At 39.5% G+C, this 19,025-nt stretch overlaps 2 protein-coding genes and 1 pseudogene across 2 annotated transcripts; 1 reads left to right on the top strand and 2 right to left on the bottom strand.

The window, feature by feature from the left end:
• Positions 1–240: 240 nt before the first annotated feature.
• LOC147473886 (iron-sulfur cluster assembly SufBD family protein ABCI8, chloroplastic-like) lies at positions 241–8,192 on the bottom strand (annotated as a pseudogene).
• A 2,618-nt stretch (positions 8,193–10,810) lies between these two features.
• Positions 10,811–13,518, top strand: LOC147473885 (transcription factor Pur-alpha 1-like). Its single transcript, XM_086586960.1, has 5 exons — positions 10,811–11,142; positions 11,225–11,273; positions 12,515–12,669; positions 12,755–12,991; positions 13,067–13,518. Exons 1-5 carry the CDS (start codon positions 10,870–10,872, stop codon positions 13,217–13,219), a joined length of 867 nt encoding a protein of 288 aa, XP_086443086.1. The 5' UTR covers positions 10,811–10,869; the 3' UTR covers positions 13,220–13,518.
• Positions 13,519–15,367: 1,849 nt separating this feature from the next.
• Positions 15,368–16,834, bottom strand: LOC147473884 (thioredoxin-like 1-1, chloroplastic). The gene is made up of 4 exons (XM_086586957.1): positions 16,583–16,834; positions 16,300–16,479; positions 16,028–16,192; positions 15,368–15,924 (listed from the first exon to the last, which is right to left on the bottom strand). Exons 1-4 carry the CDS (start codon positions 16,772–16,774, stop codon positions 15,676–15,678), a joined length of 786 nt encoding a protein of 261 aa, XP_086443083.1. The 5' UTR covers positions 16,775–16,834; the 3' UTR covers positions 15,368–15,675.
• Positions 16,835–19,025: the final 2,191 nt, after the last annotated feature.

Here is a 19,025-nt window from a genome sequence, read left to right as displayed (position 1 = left end):
TTGGAATGTTTATGAGTTACGTATCAAATTGCTGTTTTGGATTGGATTTCAATGTTAAAATTGGTTGTCTTGCATAATTGGTACGAATTTCTTTCACTAAGTTGGATTTTATCTTTACAATAGGTTTAAAGCTTGATCTAAAATGTGGGAATAATGTCAAACAGGGAAGGTTATGCCAAATTTATTGGGATCTAACGGTGTTCATGGGTTGAGGAGATATCTACCATTCCACCTAATGCAGAGGTAATGTAGAATGCGACGCGCCAAGATACAAGACGGAGACATTAGAACCTTTATCATGAGAATTACTATCTTCAGTTTTTATAATTGTTTTATTTGAATTGTTTGTTAGTATATATTTTTGTTTTCCTTAAATATAAACTTATTTTGGTATATATAATTAGAGAAATCGTCAGATGTACCTATAGTATGATCATGGTTTGTGGTGTGTGGATTGACCAATAGTTAATCAGCTTATGAACTGAGTCACATGCCAGTGTGTGAAATGTTCCAGCATAGGAACGAAATCAGGCTGATCTTTTAGTGCTCCAAATGTCCATTAACAGCCTTGGTCACTGTTAGCAGATTGCATTGAAGCTGCTGATCACTCGGCAATTCAGAAGAAACGTAGATGGTCTGCTTATCTCCTAGCCCACAGATCTGTCTAATTTTATACCCGTGTTCTCTTGCAGTTTAGCTCTGACCTCCAAAGGGAGCGTCTCCAATACCTCCTGACAGAACCCAGAAATCAAGGCTTTGACAGCCTTATCGTGGCCAATGCCTCTTTGCAGGAAGTAGAAAAGCTGATCTTCATTAACTTTGGACGTACTTGCTTCATGCTCGATACAAGATGCTGGATTCTTTGCCTGTTAAAGGGGGAAGAAATCATCTTAGAGGAATGCATACATCTAGATACCCAAATTTATTACATTTCCACATTGAAGAAAAAATATAAAGATTGAAACCAGACAATCATAGATTCATAGCTTAATATTTTATTTCCTCTCCCAGAAGCTCTGGTTTATCAAAAAGATGATAATATATAGTATCTAAACAAGCCATCTATAGGAATTCCTCGATTTCCCAGCTGAAATATCCTTGGAGAGTATTGTACTTTTAGTGATCTTCCCCTTATGTATCATCTTTGCTGATAATTTTTGTCAACGCCATAGAATAAAGCTCACCCACTGCATTATCGCCTTCCAAAACAACACTTGGGTACTTCGAAGTAATGGCAGACCCAGTCTCAACCTGAGTCTACTATATCCTTGAGCGATCACCAGCACAAATACCACGCTTCGTGACAAAGTTGTAAATCCCACTTATTCCTTCTTCGTCTCCTGCATACCAGTTCTGCAGCGTGGAATATTTAATTTCAAGATTCTTCACAGATATGTTGGGGATTACACCAATACCAATCGGTTCCCCCACTACACAGATAACTTGTATGAACACACTTCAACTCTAGATAAATCTCAAATATCACAAACTACCTATACTAACATGCCCAACTCGCTAAAACAACTATCAACAACAAATAATAATGTAAAGCGGTTAAACAACAAACCACAAGACAAAGATTTACCGTGGTTCGCCAATGATGCCTACTTCCACAAGAGCCGGTTCTTAATAAAGTAGGAAGGAAGATTAATCTCTCCTTACGGTCTCACCTTACTAGATCACTCTTATCTCTTTTCTGAGGGGTTGTATCTCGTAAAGGTTCTCTCTTTGTTTTAGTCCGGATTCCAATCTTTCCGACTTGTTTGGTTCCGTTAGGTTAGGTTTTCCAAAACCTTGATTTTTGTTTTATCTCCAAAACCAAAATTCGCGGATCTTGTAGCAAGCCCAAAAATAGACTGAGCGCTGGCGCTACACTCTGGCGCGAAGTCGCTGAAGACTGGACATCGAGCGGGCTGGCGCTGCCACTTTGCGCTGGTCGCCCTATGTTATTGGAGCTATGGAGCTGGGCGCTTCTTCTTTCGCGCTTCGGATGTCGAGTTTGCCGATGTCGAAGTTTCGCTTCTCGGTTTCTTCCGCCTCATGTGAGGGATAACTCAACAATCTCCCCTCCTCAAGCGGTGAGGGGCTACCTCCATGCAATTTCCAAATCAAGCAGAGGAGGAGTGTCGGCCGCCATTCCGCAATAGCACAACAAACATCAAACTTACCTTTCGGTAAGACTTTTGGTCATCATATCCGACCCGTTCTTGTCGGTATGGATCTTCTCGATACACAAATGCTTGTCTTCGAAAGTACTTCTCTAATCAATGATAACGCGACGCGTGTATGTGCTTGGATCTAGAATGAAAACTTCGGATTCTTGCTCAAGTGGATGGCGCCTCGACCGTATCACATAGAACTACAAACCTGTTTTTCGCTTTAGCCCTAGTTCGTCGAAGAACCTCTTCATCCATAGCAACTCTTTGCAACACTTTCGATTGGCGCAATATGCTCGGCTTCAGAAGTGGAGAGGGCAACACACTTTTGCAACTTAGATTGCCAAGAAACCGCTCCCCGCAAAAGTAACCGGATAACCGGAGGTGGACTTCATCGAGTCAACATCACCGCCATGTCCGCGATCGATTGTAAAATTTCAAGTAAGGGCTTACTTCCACCAAAGCACAAACATGATTTGGAAGTGCCTTTGAGATATCTCAATATCCACTTAACACCTTCCCAATGCTCTTTACCCGGATTTGACAAATCTGCTTACCACCCCAACGGCGAAAAGCAATGTCCGGTCTAGTACACACCATGGCATACATCAAGCGCCCCATCTGGGCGGATGCATAAGGAATCTTTTCCATCCGACTCGCTTTCATGCTCACCCTTAGGACACATCTCTTTGGTCATGCGGGCGGCCACCAAGCGGATAACCGATCGGGGCTTTGATCCATGTTGAATCTCTTCAACACCTTTCAATGTAGCTTTTCGAGAAAGCCACAACTTTCCACTTTTTCGTCACGGTGATCCGCGATCCCAAGTATCCGCTTTGTTTGACCCAAATCCTTCATCTCAAAGGACTTACTCAAGTCTTTCTTCAACTTGGATATCTTGTTGATGTTTGGGCCAACTATCAACATATCATCCACATACAAAGAATAGCACAATGAAATCCCCATCCGGAAATCTCGAACAAACACACAATGATCGGAAGCGGACTTCTTGTATCCTTGCTTCACCATAAAGGAGTCAAAACTTTATGTACCAATCGTCTCGGTGCTTGCTTTCAACCCATACAAGCTCTTTATCGCCTTGCATACTAGGTGCTCCTTGCCTTTGACCTCAAACCCCTCCGGTCGGGTCCATGTAGACATCTTCTTCAAGGTCTCCATGAAGAAAAGTCGTCTTGACATCTACCTGCTCAACCTCTAGGTTCATACTTGCGGCCATACCCAATACCACCCGGATAGAAGTCATCTTCACTACAGAGAGAAAATCTCATCAAAGTCAATTCCTTTCCTTTGACCGAATCCCTTCACAACAAGGCGAAGCTTTGTGCCTTGGGTGAGGATTGTTCTCCCTCATGCTTGACTTTGTATATCCACTTATTCTTGAGAACTTTTCTCCTGTGGGTTTCTCAACTAACTTCATAAGTGTGATTCTTATGCAAAGAATCCATCTCGTCATGCATGGCCTTCAACCACTTTTCTTTTGTCCCTACTTCAAGTGCTTCTTGATAGTACATAGGTTCTCCACCATCCGATAAGTAGCACGCACGTATGTGGTGGATACTGGTTGAAGCTAGTCTCTCTGTCGGACCTCCTTGCCCCATCTGGCGGTGCCTCGGAGGATACACTTCGCTTGCTCGGTGGTGGTTCATGCATCTCATCCGCATCTTCTATACCAATAGGTTCTATCCCATCATGAGCAATAGGATTCTCATCACGAGCTTCAAACTCATGGTTCTCTCAGATTCTCAATGCCTTCGCACGACGTTCCACGGTAGGGAACTTCCGGTTCTCAATCAACAAGATCATTGGTGAAAGACTGTAGCTTCTCACCCTCCTCAAAGTCTGCTATGGTTTGGTCTTCTAAGAACACAACATCTCGACTTCGGATTACCTTCTTGTTAATCGGATCATAGAGTTTGTAACCAAACTTTTCATCTCCATAACCCGGAAAAATGCCTTCGCTTGGCTTTGTCATCAAGCTTGAATCTCTCATCCTTCGGAATATGCACAAATGCCCCGCACCCAAATACCCTCAAGTATCCATAATCAACATCTGCTCGACCATACTCTCTGCGGATAATCACTATTGAGAGGCTTTTGCCGGTGACGGGTTGATCACATGCACTACAGACGCATTGCTTCTACCCAAGAGCTTCTAGGTAGCTTAGAGTGAGATAGCATGCATCTTATCCCTCTACAATGGTGCGGTTCATTCTCTCGCTATTCCATTTCATTGCGGTGTCTTGGGAACGGTCCGCTTTCATGACGTAATCCCATGACTCGGCAATACTCTTCAAATGGCCCAATGTACTCACCCCCATTATCCGGCGAATACACTTCAACAACTTCGATCTCTCTTTCCACCATGTTGTGGAATTTCTCAAACACGCCAAGTACTTCATCCTTGGTCTTCGGACTATAGACCCATATCTTTCTTTGACGATCATCAATGAATGTCAAGAAAGTACGGCTCCCCGGTGGGACTTCACTCTCATAGGACCACATAAGAATGCGTATTGCACTAGTTCAAGGACGATTGTCCTTTCGTGGAGACGGGAATCTTTGGAAAGACACCCGTGTTGCTTTCCTACCAAACAATGAGTACATGTACTTAAATGTGTACCTTTAATGTCCGGCATGGCCTTTTGCTTAGCAAGAACTTCCATCCCTTTTATGCCCATGTGACCGCGTCTCTTTGTGCCAGTTCGATTCGGATGAAGCTTCTTCTTCGCGACACAGATTAACCGCTTTTACACAAACTAGCCCGTGTTTTGTAAAGAGAGCAAGTTTTCTTTCCTCGGCCGCTACAATGGAACCCTCTTTCGGTTTCCATACCCGTTACCAAACGAGTTTACAAAGCCATCATCATCTAATTTCCCAAAATTTAAATTAGGCTTAACCGTATGTCGGGGACATGTCTTACATCCGAGTGTCAAGGTGTAGCCGACATTGGTTTCTACATGAACATCTCCAATGCCTATAATCTTCGAGACGCCATCGTTACCCATCCTCACTTCACCATATTCACCACAACCGTAGGTAGTGAAGAATCCCCGATCAGGATGTGTGACGTGATAGGATGCTCCCCGTATCTATCACCCACTCAGTATCGACATGAGGTACTTTCGGACAAAGACACACCTGTCGACCGACACAATCCCACTAGGTCATCGACTAGTCGCGGTAAGTATCTCTGCGCCTGTGTTTCCGTTCCTCCGCACCATGTCTTCATGTACACGGTTATTCTTCTCATCCCTCTTCGTTTGCGACTCATATCCGAAGTGGCCTTTGGTGGCACAATAATAGTAACATTGCCTCTCGCTTTAGGAGTTCTAGCTTCACCCCTAGATTTACTTTCGCCATCACCTCTAGAACGAGATGGTTTTCTCGCCGACCTCTCCCCCGTTTCTGCGTGAAAAGGACCTGCGAGGTTAGAAGAGTCGCTTCTTTGCACTCCTTCTAGTCTCCTCATTCAACAAAGACGTGGTAGCCATCTCCATGGTAACAATTCCATCCTTGGCTGCTCCATGTAGAAACCGCTAATGTCTCCCAACTTTCGGGTAGAGAGCCTAATAGAAACAAAGCCTCAACTTCGTCTCCCAAATTGATCTTCATCAAATGCATCCGATTGATGATATTCTCGTACTTCATTAAGATGCTCGGACATTGAAGAACCTTCTTGGTACTGCCGTGGTGCGCAAACTTCTTAACGACTAGCACTTTGTTTCCACCCACTTCCTCTCATAAAAGGTTCGAAGTTTCTTCCATAGACCAAGGCGTAGTCTCTTGGGCCACATGGTGAAAGACACCGCCGTCAATCCATTGTCGAATATATCCAATCGCACGCAAGCTTTTCCCACTCGGCCTCATCGGGCCTTTACGGTTTTACTCCCTCATTCTCAATGGGAAGTGCCAAGTCCTTGCAAGATATAGCAAGTCTTCCATCTTGGCTTTCCGGATGGTGTAGTTCTTCCTATTCGGACTCATCAAATGAAAGTGTTCACGGAATGGTCCATCTCTACAAGTTATTTAACCTCAAATCTTTCTCGGGAATTTCGCCAAACACCTTCCGACAAAGATTCGGATAACACCCAGGCTATTCTAACCAAGGCTCGATACCACTTGTTGGGGATTACACCAATACCAATCGGTTCCCCCACTACACAGATAACTTGTATGAACACACTTCAACTCTAGATAAATCTCAAATATCACAAACTACCTATACTAACATGCCCAACTCGCTAAACAACTATCAACAACAAATAATAATGTAAAGCGGGTTAAACAACAAACCACAAGACAAAGATTTACCGTGGTTCGACCCAATGATGCCTACTTCCACAAGAGCCGGTTCTTAATAAAGTAGGAAGGAAGATTACAATCTCTCCTTACGGTCTCTCACCTTACTAGATCACTCTTTATCTCTTTCTGTGGTTGTATCTCGTAAAGGTTCTCTCTTTGTTTTAGTCCGATTCCAATCCTTCCCGGACTTGTTTGGTTCTCGTTAGGTTAGGTTTTCCAAAACCTTGATTTTTTGTTTTATCTCCAAAACCAAAATTCGGCGGATCTTTGTAGCAAGCCCACGAAAAATAGACTCGGAGCGCTCGGCGCTGCTCTGAAGCGAGAAGTCGCTACTGAAGACACTGGACACTCGCTGGCGGGCGGCCACTTTGAATATTCTGGTCGCCCTATGTTATCGAGCTATGAGCTGCTGGCTTCTCTTCTTCGGATGTCGGGATTTGCCTCGGATGTCGAAGTTTTGGCTTTCTCTCCTCATGTGAGGGATAACTCAACAAGATACAACTAAAACCACAGAGGCATGAAGCCGGTTTATATCGAAAAGAAGGCTTTGTACACCCTCCAAATAGCCAAATAGTGATCTTTACTTCCCTCATCATCAACTATAAGTGTCCTCTCAAATTGTCCGGTTTCCATATCATTGATCCAAAATAAGTCTGAATCAAAGATTGGGCACATGATGTGTCTTTCGGGATATAACAAAAGACACATCTCTAAACACCGCAGAGTTTAGTTCAACAGTAAAATTATCTTTCACAAGCTAGGAACAACTTTGCCTAAATACTTCCTAACTAAATTTGGATACTCCCTAATAGCCTCGAGAAATTGAACATAATATAACTAACAAACGATGTTGGATTTTTGTTTTTAGGTTTTCACAAACGTAACTATGTTAGATCTTTGTTTAATTTGTAATCTATAGTGATTATTGCTTCTTGCTTCAAGGTGGATTCATCGAGCAGGTTGGATTATTACGTTCAAGAGAAATGGTGTATGTTTGTTTAATGAGAATGGATTTGTGCTCTAAAGATCGCTAACTCCATAAAGTCCATAAACTCACGTGTTCTGATCCACATACATTTATAGCCTTTGAATTATGTTTTGGGTTAAGAATCAGCTCAATCTATTCTCGTGGGGTTTAGATAAAGAAACTAATGTATATCTTGCAATATTTTTAGGACTTGATGGGAGGAAGAATGGAGGAGCATACTCTTTTAGATGAGTTAGATTTTTTTTTTGCACTTTGCAAGCCATTTACAAGCTCAATTTTTCGCTCTCTCATAGTGAACTATTGTAGTATGGATAGGCTTCGATGTTAGACACTAAAGTTGACCTCAGTATGGGTAACATTGAAATTCCTAAACTGGAGGAATGGATTCCTCATCCCTCGACCTAGGTTTTCATAAGGTTAACCTTGATGGAGTTCTTGACAAAAGAAAAATATGGCTTGGCGTGCTTTCGGATCACTAGGATTGTGGGAGCAGCCGTGTTTAGGCTACAAAGCCAACAAACCTTCTACAGGGATTGCATTGCGCAACAACAGAGCGATAATAGAAGAATGTGCAAATGGAGTGTTGAAGACTTTTGGAAATAGAAATACTTTTGTGGATTGGAGGCTTAGAGCATCTCTAGGTGGTGGTAGCATACTCTTCATATTTGAAGAAATTTTTTTTAACTAGGAGCTTATACTTGCATTTCTTTTCTTTTTCTGGACATGTTAAACTTGCTACTACAAACTTGGCAATTAAAAGGGGCCAAACATCTATGTATGTGGACTAGGAGCCACGGAGTGGTAATGTTACCACTTAACTTATTAGTAGAATTTCAACCGATAAAAATAAATAAAATAAATGATGATGATGATGTTGTGATGACCACCACCACATTAGTGCTATTCTCTCCCACATCCGCAACAGCTTCTCCCCTATTGCACATTGATTCACCATAGAATAGGTCACATTACTTTTCAATTTTTCGTTAACTCATATTCGGTCATAATTCATTCTACAATTTTCAAGATATTTTTTTTTATAAATTTTTGTTTTACTTTTAGTTTGGATTTTGAATTACTTTTCATCTTTTCGCCTCCCCCCTTCAATTCATTTACATTAGCGTTAACGTTAACCTTTCTTATTAACAGAATCATATCATAGCTTGCCAAAGTGGCAATGCGACTCACTCAACAAGAATTCTTACCTTTAATTTGCCACTAAAGGTAATGATCTAACCTCAAACTATAACATTAATATTCTTTATTTTTATTTTTTCCATTTGTTGTGCCCACTCTATATTAGCACGAGATTCTCCCTAAAATTTTTTCAGTGCATTTTGATTGTATAATTGCACTCTCTTCCTAAATTTCCGTTACGTGGAATTACGACTAAGCGTATACTGCACTTTTATTGTTTTCCAGAGTTTGGGTGTTGTCTGGATATCAATTTTTTTTTTTTACAGAAAGTGTTTAATGATTTGGGGTGTTGATGGTTTACTCATAGATTTCTTCCTAAATCATGTTGTCATTATCGGAGACAGTCATTTATCAATAGTTTTGGTACCAATCAATTTTGAATAGTGGTTACCGTTATATGAACATCTTTTTCCAAGGTTTGACACAATTCTGGTGACCCTATTATTGCTTCAAATACTTGACTGTTTCATAATAATTCTTTGTTTATTTTTTTGGCTTTTTTTTTGTCTTATCCATTTTCTTGGTCAAGTGGAGATTCTTCATTGTATCTCACGGCTTTTCTCTGTCGTCTTTGATGTTTTTATTATTACTTTGTGAGTGTAATGACTTTGTCATACACAGGCTGCTTGCTTAGATAAATACTATGTCGCAATGTAAGACAGTGATCAATGGTGTCAACGTGTCTTGCTCCGTACATATTGTATAACATCTGCATCGCAAAATGCTTAGGTGCTTTATTGTCATTTTCATCTCACATTTTAGTCTTAGTAAGTATTTTGCCTTTCTGTATTTTTGTTCTCCAATCCCAAGGGATTATTCTCCACGAATAAACTCCATAAAACGGTGGCGTTCTTTGCTTCCTTATTAATGCATGTGAATAAAACTCTTCAATACTATTCTCTTCTTTAATTTCTAGGCAAATGCCAAAATGGTCTTCTTTGTCTTCAGATTCAGGTTTTACTCCCTTTTAAATTTTCTTCCTTTTTCCCCATTTATTTGTTGCTAATTAATGCTGCCCGGAACCGTGAATGTATTTACTCCAAGGCGACTACATTGTGGGTTTCGCATAATTTCTATTTGATATTGTTTTCTTGCCGTTTCCAATGCTTATTTATGTTTTGATTACTCATTTGGATTGTAAAATTCCATAATAGTTCTGCTCAATCAAGGCTTTTAACCCGGCGGTTTATGCTCAAACTTCGTTGGTATGGTATATTGTCCCTTCTACATTGAAGAACTTCTATAATATTTTTATATTGTAGGAATACCCTTTTCGTTTTTTCCTCAACTTTGAATATAATCAATGTTATGGTTCCTTTCTAAACATTCCATGAATCTCTTTTTGGGTTTTCCACTATCCATCATTGGACGCAATTTTCATCCTAGAGTGTGCAAATATAAAAAAAAAATGGCATTTGTTAGTAACTACAATTTCTTTCTTTGTCCAAACTACCTGTTTATTTAAGCCGACAAAAAAAAAATAACGAATGTATTCGTTAGATCATATTGAAGACAATAATAGTAATAATAATAATAAAAGTTACTATTCTTGCATTTTTTTAAAGATATTTTATTCTGCAGTGTAGAATAGTAATTATGTTGCAGACCATGATATAATATTCTTATATCTTACAGGTAGTACACTCATATGAATCCAACAATATTCTTCAATCACATATAAATGCTCGACAAGATAATTACACAACCAACAGCACAAAGGTTAATCTCATCAACATAATACCTATTTTTTTGGTAAATTAGGTTGTAGCATATGCACTAATAATTATATATTGACTAAATTACAGACGGTTAAATACCTTTTCGAATATAGTTATTCGCAACATAGAAGGGTAGCAAAAAATCGAATTGAAGAGTTTTTTTTATATATATATATATAAAAAAAAAACCAAATATGAGCTTTGTCAAACCTTGACCTGTATTAATCTAAAACATGTTACATAATCCATTCAAACAGATGTAATATGTTACTATTCTATTTTACATACGTTCGTTCCTTTAATTTTCTCCACCCTATTTTCTTTCCTATCACGTGCAACGCACGTGCCCGTTTACTAGTATATATAATAAAAAAACTAACTGACTAGTGTGTTAATTGATTGGTTTAAGCACCCAAAAAAAAAAAGAAAAAAAAAAAGAAAAAAAAAGGTAAAAGGAAGATCATTCATTCGGGTGGGTCAAATAAAAATGGAGGGGAATTCGGGCGGAGGAGGAGGTAATGACGTGGAGCTGCTGTGCAAGACGCTGCAGGTGGAGCACAAGCTGTTCTACTTCGATTTGAAGGAGAATCCACGTGGGCAGTACTTGAAGATTTCCGAGAAGACTTCCGCTACCAGATCCACCATCATCGTCCCAGTCAACGGCATTGTCTGGTTCTTGGATCTCTTCAATTACTACGTCGATTCCTCATCCGCCGACAACAACGACGTTTTCAGCAAGGAATTGCAGCTCGACACCAAGGTCTACTCCTCTCTGCTGTCTACGTACGTGCCAACTCCCATTTCTCTCTCTAACTCTCTTCTTCTTGATTTTTGTGTTTTAGGTGTTTTACTTCGACGTCGGTGAGAACAAAAGGGGCCGCTTTTTTAAAGGTCAATAATTTATCTCTTTTCTCTGCTTGCTCACTCACTGTCGTACTGCTAACTTTGATTGCCTCTTATAAAAGCAAGATTCTCACCTGGTTTAGATATTAGGTCATCTTGTTGGATGCTTCCATTAGCTTCTAGTCTCATAGGTCTAAACCTTTTATTATGGAGTTAAAAGAGTTACCAAACTTCAAAGTCCTATCCGGAGTTATAGGTTCTACAATTGCCTGTAATGGACCTGAATGAAATTTATAATGAGAAACTGCAATTCCAGTTAGCAAATTCATACTATGTGAAGCAGGAGTAAGGTTCTAGATAATACCCTTGATCAAAGATGCTTATTATGTTATGTGAACTCTCTCATTTTCTGCTAATTGCCCGAGCTCTTAGGCTCTGTTTGTTTCGAGGAATCGAAATTCTTGGAAAATAAAGAGTGAGATTGAAGAAGACGAGCGAACGGGAGGCGGAAGAAGGGAAAATTTCCCCATCTGCTCCACCAGTTTAAGGAAATTAAACACCATTCTTTAAGAAAGAAAGTTGTTCACCCAAAAATAGGTTCCCTTAGAAGGAAAAAAGTCGAATTAAACACCATTCTTTTTTTCGGTCTTCTCTGTTACAAAACTAACCATCACTTTCCAGGAAATTTGATTCCGCCGAACCAAACACAACCTTAATCTAAAGTCCGTATACGGATATTGCTTTCCAATATTCTTTCTTCAATTTTTTTTATTCTTTGTTGAAGGTTTTTCTTTCCCCCAATTTTCCATAATAGTCCTCTCCGAACAGTATTCTCCCATTCAATGGTATTAGTCCACTATTTAAGTCAAAATGAAATGGATTTGACTGATTGGATTGGATTAAGCATCTTCTGCCCCAACATGGCAACACTTTGCTATTCCTGGGAAATTGATTGGATTTAGCATTTCACTTGGCTTGATGTGTAAGGTATAAATATATTTCCTGGCAAGTACAGCCAGTGTACACTGGGTCATTATTGAGAACATCTTATAACCGTAATTTGGTCCTTATTTCCCACCATGGTTAGTGGACATGAAAACCTGGGATTTTAGTGGTGCTGTGACTTTTCCAATCTATTTAATGAAGTACCTGGCATTTTCTTTCATCAGTTTGAGTATCCATTACGCTATTCTTGTTAGATTTGTGACCATTCCATTAAGCGGGTCCGTAGTTTCCGACATGGTTACTTTATTGAGCCTTGCAAAGCTTATCTCCAGTACTCTTATAAGCTACAATTTGGCAGGTTTCGGAAGCATCTGTCAGCAGAAACCGGAGTACAATCATTGTTCCTGCAGGAAGTGCTCGTGATGAAGGGTGGGCAGCCTTCAGGAACATACTAGCAGAGATGAATGAAGCTTCAAGGCTTCTTATACTGCCCAATCAGGTTTGTGCATATGACACTGAAGGTCTTCCATAAATTGTTATCTTTTACTTTTGAAAGAGCCTTATCTGCTCTCTGCTTAAAACAGCAAAGCCCTGAATCTTCGGAGCGCCTTGTGGGGCTTTCAGATGATGTTGGTGCTGGCTTCATATCAGGACAAAGTTCTCAAACGGCCCCATCACCAGAGTTGAGTGTAGAGAGATCGGTTGACGCGCAAGATGAAGTTGGTAACTTGGGGGTTTCAAAGGTGTTCAGAGCTGATCAAAAGAGGTTCTTTTTTGATCTGGGAAGCAACAACAGGGGCCATTTTTTGAGGATATCTGAGGTGAGTATAATGTTTTGCCCAATGCACTGTAAAGTTTGTTTCATCAAATAGTATCAACACCAAACACAATTTCAGGTTGCAGGCGCTGATAGGTCGTCAATCATTCTTCCTCTGTCTGGGCTGAAGCAGTTTCATGAAATGGTTGGACATTTTGTTGACATAACAAAAGACCGAATTGAAGGTATGACTGGTGCAAATGTTCGCACTGTGGAGCCTCCACAGAGATGAATTGGGTAGGTTTGGTTTCGTGGAACTTTAAAAGTTTCATCTTTGATAGTCCTATCTATATGTCTGATTAGGGTGCCATTTGTGCTTTGTTACTGTGATACTTCTTTCGTTCAGTTTTTTCTGTCTCTATTCATGCTCGTTACGGAATAATCTGGCTTTTCTATTTGATGTTACTCGAGAAACTGGAGATTGTTTGCCACGCTTTCAGTTCCAAGTGAGGAATAACAGAAGTAGACTTGAGTTCTTGTATTTTTATTTTCTTAAAAGTAAATAAATGAATAGAAGTAAATTTTATATTTCTTGCAGCTGTTGGCACGGAAATTTTCTGAAACTATTGTAACCGTTGGTTTGTAGATATGTATATAAGCACACTAAATTTCTGAAACCCTGCTGAGATTAACTTTTTGGATAGTGTATCTCAATTTTCACATTAATTAGCTTTTGGTACAAAGACGAAATCCATACCATAATTTAGGCTAATGGATATGAGACGTGATGAGGTTGGCCACTGACTTTGTGGCAAAAGGGGGATTTGGCTCAGTTGGTAGAGCTCTGCTCTTGCAATTGGGTCATTGTGTGTTCAGGTTGGATGTCTACTTGTCTATGCGGTAATGATAGTATCTTGGACCTGAACCGGTGGCTCATTTTTCTAAGTAATGGAAAAGAAAACTATGTAATGTACTTTATCTGCTGGCTCTCTCTACACACTACTAGTCCAATTATGTGTCTGGCAAGAATTCGCAACGCTCATCTTCAACAAGCGTTCAGCCTGTCTACATACAATTTTACCTTTTTGTTTTCATCTGTTTTTTGAAGTCTCATTGATCCGTTTTCCTAGAAAATAATATTCATCAGTTCTAGTGTTTGGAGTTGCCAATTGTGGCAAGCCTGATTGAGTGAATGCTAGGACTTTTCATTTTCACTTGTTAGGGTTTTCTTAATTTTATGTTGGTTCGTTATTCTTGTTAAGAGCAACTGTTCTATATGAAAAAAAAAAGTAACGAAATTTAAAAATGTCTCATCATCTTGTGGAATCGGTCCGGAGAGGCAGAATAAATTGTGTATCATAGACGACGCCATGCATCCTTGCTTAGTTTTCTTATAAAAAAAGTCTAGGTAAATCTAAACTAAGAGCATCTCTAGGGCACTAGGGGTAGTATCACCTCCTAAATTTCGGAATTTTGTTGGAAATCCAACTTTAGGTGGAAGCAAATTCGGTCGCAACTTGTTTAGCTACATCCTTGTTCGCAAATTTGAGATTGCAAATGCAGAGCGACAGTGGTAATGTCGCGCGCCATTGTAAATGTCGTCTCAATTTTTTTTTTTTAACTTTGACCAACACACCGCGCCAATAGTACTGTCGCGTGCCATTGCTAATGTCGCACAAGTTATTTTTTTATACTTTTACAATTTAGTGCGATAGTGGGAATGTCGCATGAGTTTTTTTTTTCAACTTAGGAGCGACAGTGGTAGGTAGCCCTATTCCATATTTGCGACTATTTAGAGTTGGTCAAAATTTGCGTCCAATTTCTCCAAATTTCACCTTCAAATTTAAAAGAAATACTACCACCACCTAGAGATGCTCTAAGTTTCAAGGTTTACACGAGTTTCTAGCTCAATTGGTTGCAAGTTTGAATCTCACGGTCTCACCAAATGTGATTGGGATGTAATTATATGATGGGCCTTTGAGCTAGGTGGGCCTCCAGGCAAGATATAAGATGTTACTAACCGTGGACAAAGCGGAGGCAATTCGATCTACTAAAAAAATAGCGCATTGGTGAAAGCATTCAGATTAGGTTCCGTTCGGGGTTGACTGCCATCGGGCTACAGTCCTTCAATATAACTGGTGTGGTCTGTTTTAACCCTCAAAACATTTCACAAAAGAAGAGCTTCAAAGTTGATCCAACAGAGCAGTTGTTATGATTAAAAACAACAAAAAAGGAATGCTTCTGAGTAGAGATGGATTGGATCTGTTAACTGAAATTCTTCCATTTTCCAGTTCACGACAAAAAATATCTTATTTTCAATATCAAAATATGTGGAATAATTTTCATAGTGTCAACCACAGTTAAATATTTAACATGACAAGAACTCAAGAAGAGTACTATTTTGAAATTTTCAGGCTGAGATGATAAACTCCAAAGAGCCTGCAGCTAAATGCATAATACATTCCTCAACAAATAAATTAACAAATATCAGGGGCAGGCAGGCTAGAGTGCTAGACAAACAAAAGATAACAGACAGCCTGCTGCAACACACTCGCGTGTTATTTATGTACAATGAAGAAGTTCGAGTTTTTCACCATGGGGGAGATCTAGTCGCTTCCGTTCCAAATTAAGACGGACAAAAAGGTAAAAAGAAAAAGGCTATATATAATATATATATATATATACAATAATAATACAACACAATTAGTAAAAACTGTTCGGGAAGGCGAAGACTGCTTACTTCACTTCTTAACTCCTGCCAGCGGTGACCAAAGTTTTCTCTTTAGACTCTTTGTTGGATGTTGAAGGGAGGGGAACTTTTTTGTCTGCTGCAGGAGCTGGTTCTGGCTCTACTAGTAGTGGTTTTGGTGTGTACTTAAAGGAGAGATCTTTGTTTGCAGCCAAAGCAAGGAGCTCAGACTCCTCCAACCCTTTTGTAGGTCCGAGACTGCATCTTTCTGTGGTGTGCTTGGCCAATGCATCTTTGAATTTCTTAATCTGGAAATATAATTCAGATGACAAAAAATAAAGCACTCGTCAGAATCCAATTATCAACAACAAAAATCAAACTTGGGGTCCATTGAAGAAAAAACCAACTTACTGTGGAGTTGGTGCAGCTAAAACTGCAGAGACGACCATGGGCACCTCTATATAATCGGAAAAAGGGAAGAACATGAACGTTAAGGCTGTAACACATTGACTTATGCTCCTCGTGATTCACTTGAAGGAACTGAACATCTGGGTTCATCTCAGCGAACTGGCAGATCTGATAAGTAATAAACATCAATCAAAGTTCCTATAAAATCAACCAAAACAAGCAGTACTAGGAAAGACTTTGAAAATGTTGATAGAATGTGAGCAAAGCAATAGTACCTTTGGGTGGAGAGCTTTGCATCCCCCACATCCAGGAGAAAAGAAATCGACAATAACTAGTTGATCCCCAGCGTTAATCAAGGAATTAGCCAAATCTTGTGCACAACTGATCTCTTTCATGTTTTGTTGAATCCCTTTCGCCCACCATCTCTGTGCTTTTCCAATACAAAGGCTCATCATCTGCACTTTAACAACAACAACAAGAACAAAAAACCACCCCTCATCACAAATCCATTCCATTTTCTTACGTATATTTATATTTATTAACAATAGAACAACAGACCTGGATGGGCGAAGAAGAAGCAAAACTGAGTTTCCTTTGAACATGTGGGAGAACAATTCTAAATCCATGAAAGTCGCTATTCAGAGATGTTGGTCTGAGAGAAGTTGATTTGTTAGAAGAAACAGAAGAAGAGATGCAGAAGAAGAGGTTGTTGTTGGTTGATGGACACTTGCTAACCATTCCAGAAGCCATGGAGAAATGGATATGTACAGAGTATTTTGAGAATCTGAGGAAAATTAATATTAACAAAAGAAAGTCAAAATTCTATCTATCAGAGAGTTTAGTTTGAGTGTTTTACAGTCTATCTCCCGACATCTGGCACTCCAAACTCGTAGTTCAGACTTGAGATATTAAAAAGGTGTGGGTAGAAATTAGCTACTACGTGTCGCTCATGCTGAGAAAGGGGACAAGAGATAAATGGATGAGATAAGTTTCTCCTCGCTCCCGCAATCAGCAATCTTTCGAAATCTTTGTTTTTTGTAGCGGCGTCGCATCCCCGCTATATATCACTACTAAATATATCTGTCGACCATATTACAAGAGCTGTTCTTCAGTACGCGAGATGTATCGTGCGCAGGTTATGTAAGCCATAGGATCAGTACTTCTGCCGTCCTATACACACGCACTCCCTGATATGAGTGGTTGTGATTTCACAGCGCACCATACGACCTGCCCAGGGTAGATTTAGCCATATTACAAAGTACACTTATATCGGCATAATTGGTAGACTTCAAGGATCGGAATTTAATATTAGCATCGAGGAGTGATAGTGTGATACTATGCACCAACCATTATAAAAAAATCACTAATATTAAGTAGAATATCTCCTGTCAGCGAACTTGTTTTTATGGTCACCAGGACCAATTTGGAATTATAAGTCAAGTTTATTCTAAAAACGAAAAGTTTCTTATTTACATTGGCTTAACCTAAGGCTGACTTTCAGGGAGATAATCTCACTTTCCAGTGAAGTCACGTGTGATCAGTTGCCCTCTTTTGCTTCAAAGGCATTCTCTCTGTTCGTCTCCTTTTCTTCTTGTCCCAAAGATGTCGTTCGTTTCCCACCAATCCAATCTCTCCTCAGTCAGAATCATCCATATAGATATAGCCTCACACCTACACATCTCTTTCCCGCTCTCCAATCATCAAAACCCCCAACTCTCCGAATTTATCAAGATTGCACACACTTGAAGGAATAACCATTGTCACAACAAATGTCTGTTTTTTTTTAAAGATTTTTTTTTTGTTTAATTGGTTACATGATGGTGCAGTTCGACCATTGATAAGCATTCGGTGCTTGAGTAACTCACGGATAGTCAAGACTGGGGTAAATTCTCGGATATGTCCGAAAGGAGACTAAGCACACCTGTCCCATATCGTTGAGACTAGATAGCTGACTATACCATTGGGACGAGTATCTAGCTATTCCAACAACCAAACAACAGTACAGCGTAGCGCAATGTGCTAGGACGTGGTACTGGCAGCCTCTTTTCCCAACGGTATCACATATGTATATTCCAATGCGATATGTCTCTAGACCCGTCTTAAAATCGTCGAAAACCCATAACGCACCCTTTAGTGTCACCATGAACTGGCTCTGGTATTGCACCAAAGAAGTTCCTAGCTAATAGTCCAAAGACTATGAGGAGTGATGGGAACTCATCCCTCCCTAATATAGTGAATAAGGATTTTCCACTATATAACCAAAAAGAAATATAGATCTAGGTGTGAACTTCTCCCAACTCTTAGCTCAGTACTCCGAATTAGACGTTCGACCACTCTATTTGGTGTGTCTTGAAACGTACTAAAAGATAGAATGGTAATTAGGAGCACCCGACTCATGGTTTGACCATGAGTTGACTTTTCTCGGCCAGTAATGTTTGGATAGGTTTGGACCTTCCATTTGGCATATATAAATTCACTTTTGTGACCCCGTTACAGTGGGGCCCACTGAAGATAAAAAAAAAACATAAAACAACAAAATCGTGCGGACACCGTGACAACTACATGGCTAGCTCTAATGCGCCGCATTACACAAAAATCGCCCGATTATTTAAAAAATACCCAAAAAATCCCCGAATTGACTGGTTACCAATTTTTTAAGCCAATAAACGCTAAAAACGGTAAAAGTTTTCAAATTCTCGCCATTTTTTCAAATTTTTTATGACGATGTATAGCTTTCTCTATATGTATTTTATTAGTGTTTTTTTCCTATTCTAAATTGCAAATATTGTATAATATTGTAAGGAATAACAAGACTTAACATGTATATTTGCAAATTTTGAATTTGATATATGCTTAAAATAAACATAATGCACAATCACACATTGCATAACTTTGATCTTGATGCTGCTGGAAAGCAAAGAATGCAAAGAATGCTCTAATTTTAATACATTTTAATGAAATATATATGTATTCATTTTTTATCGGTCATTTCATCATTTAA

Source organism: Coptis chinensis, unplaced genomic scaffold (genome assembly GCF_015680905.1).
Source record: "Coptis chinensis isolate HL-2020 unplaced genomic scaffold, ASM1568090v1 utg1700_pilon_pilon, whole genome shotgun sequence".
NCBI classification, from domain to species: domain Eukaryota; kingdom Viridiplantae; phylum Streptophyta; class Magnoliopsida; order Ranunculales; family Ranunculaceae; genus Coptis; species Coptis chinensis.
The sequence above is the reverse complement of the archived record's forward strand: the minus strand, read 5'-3'. Positions and strand labels throughout refer to the sequence as shown.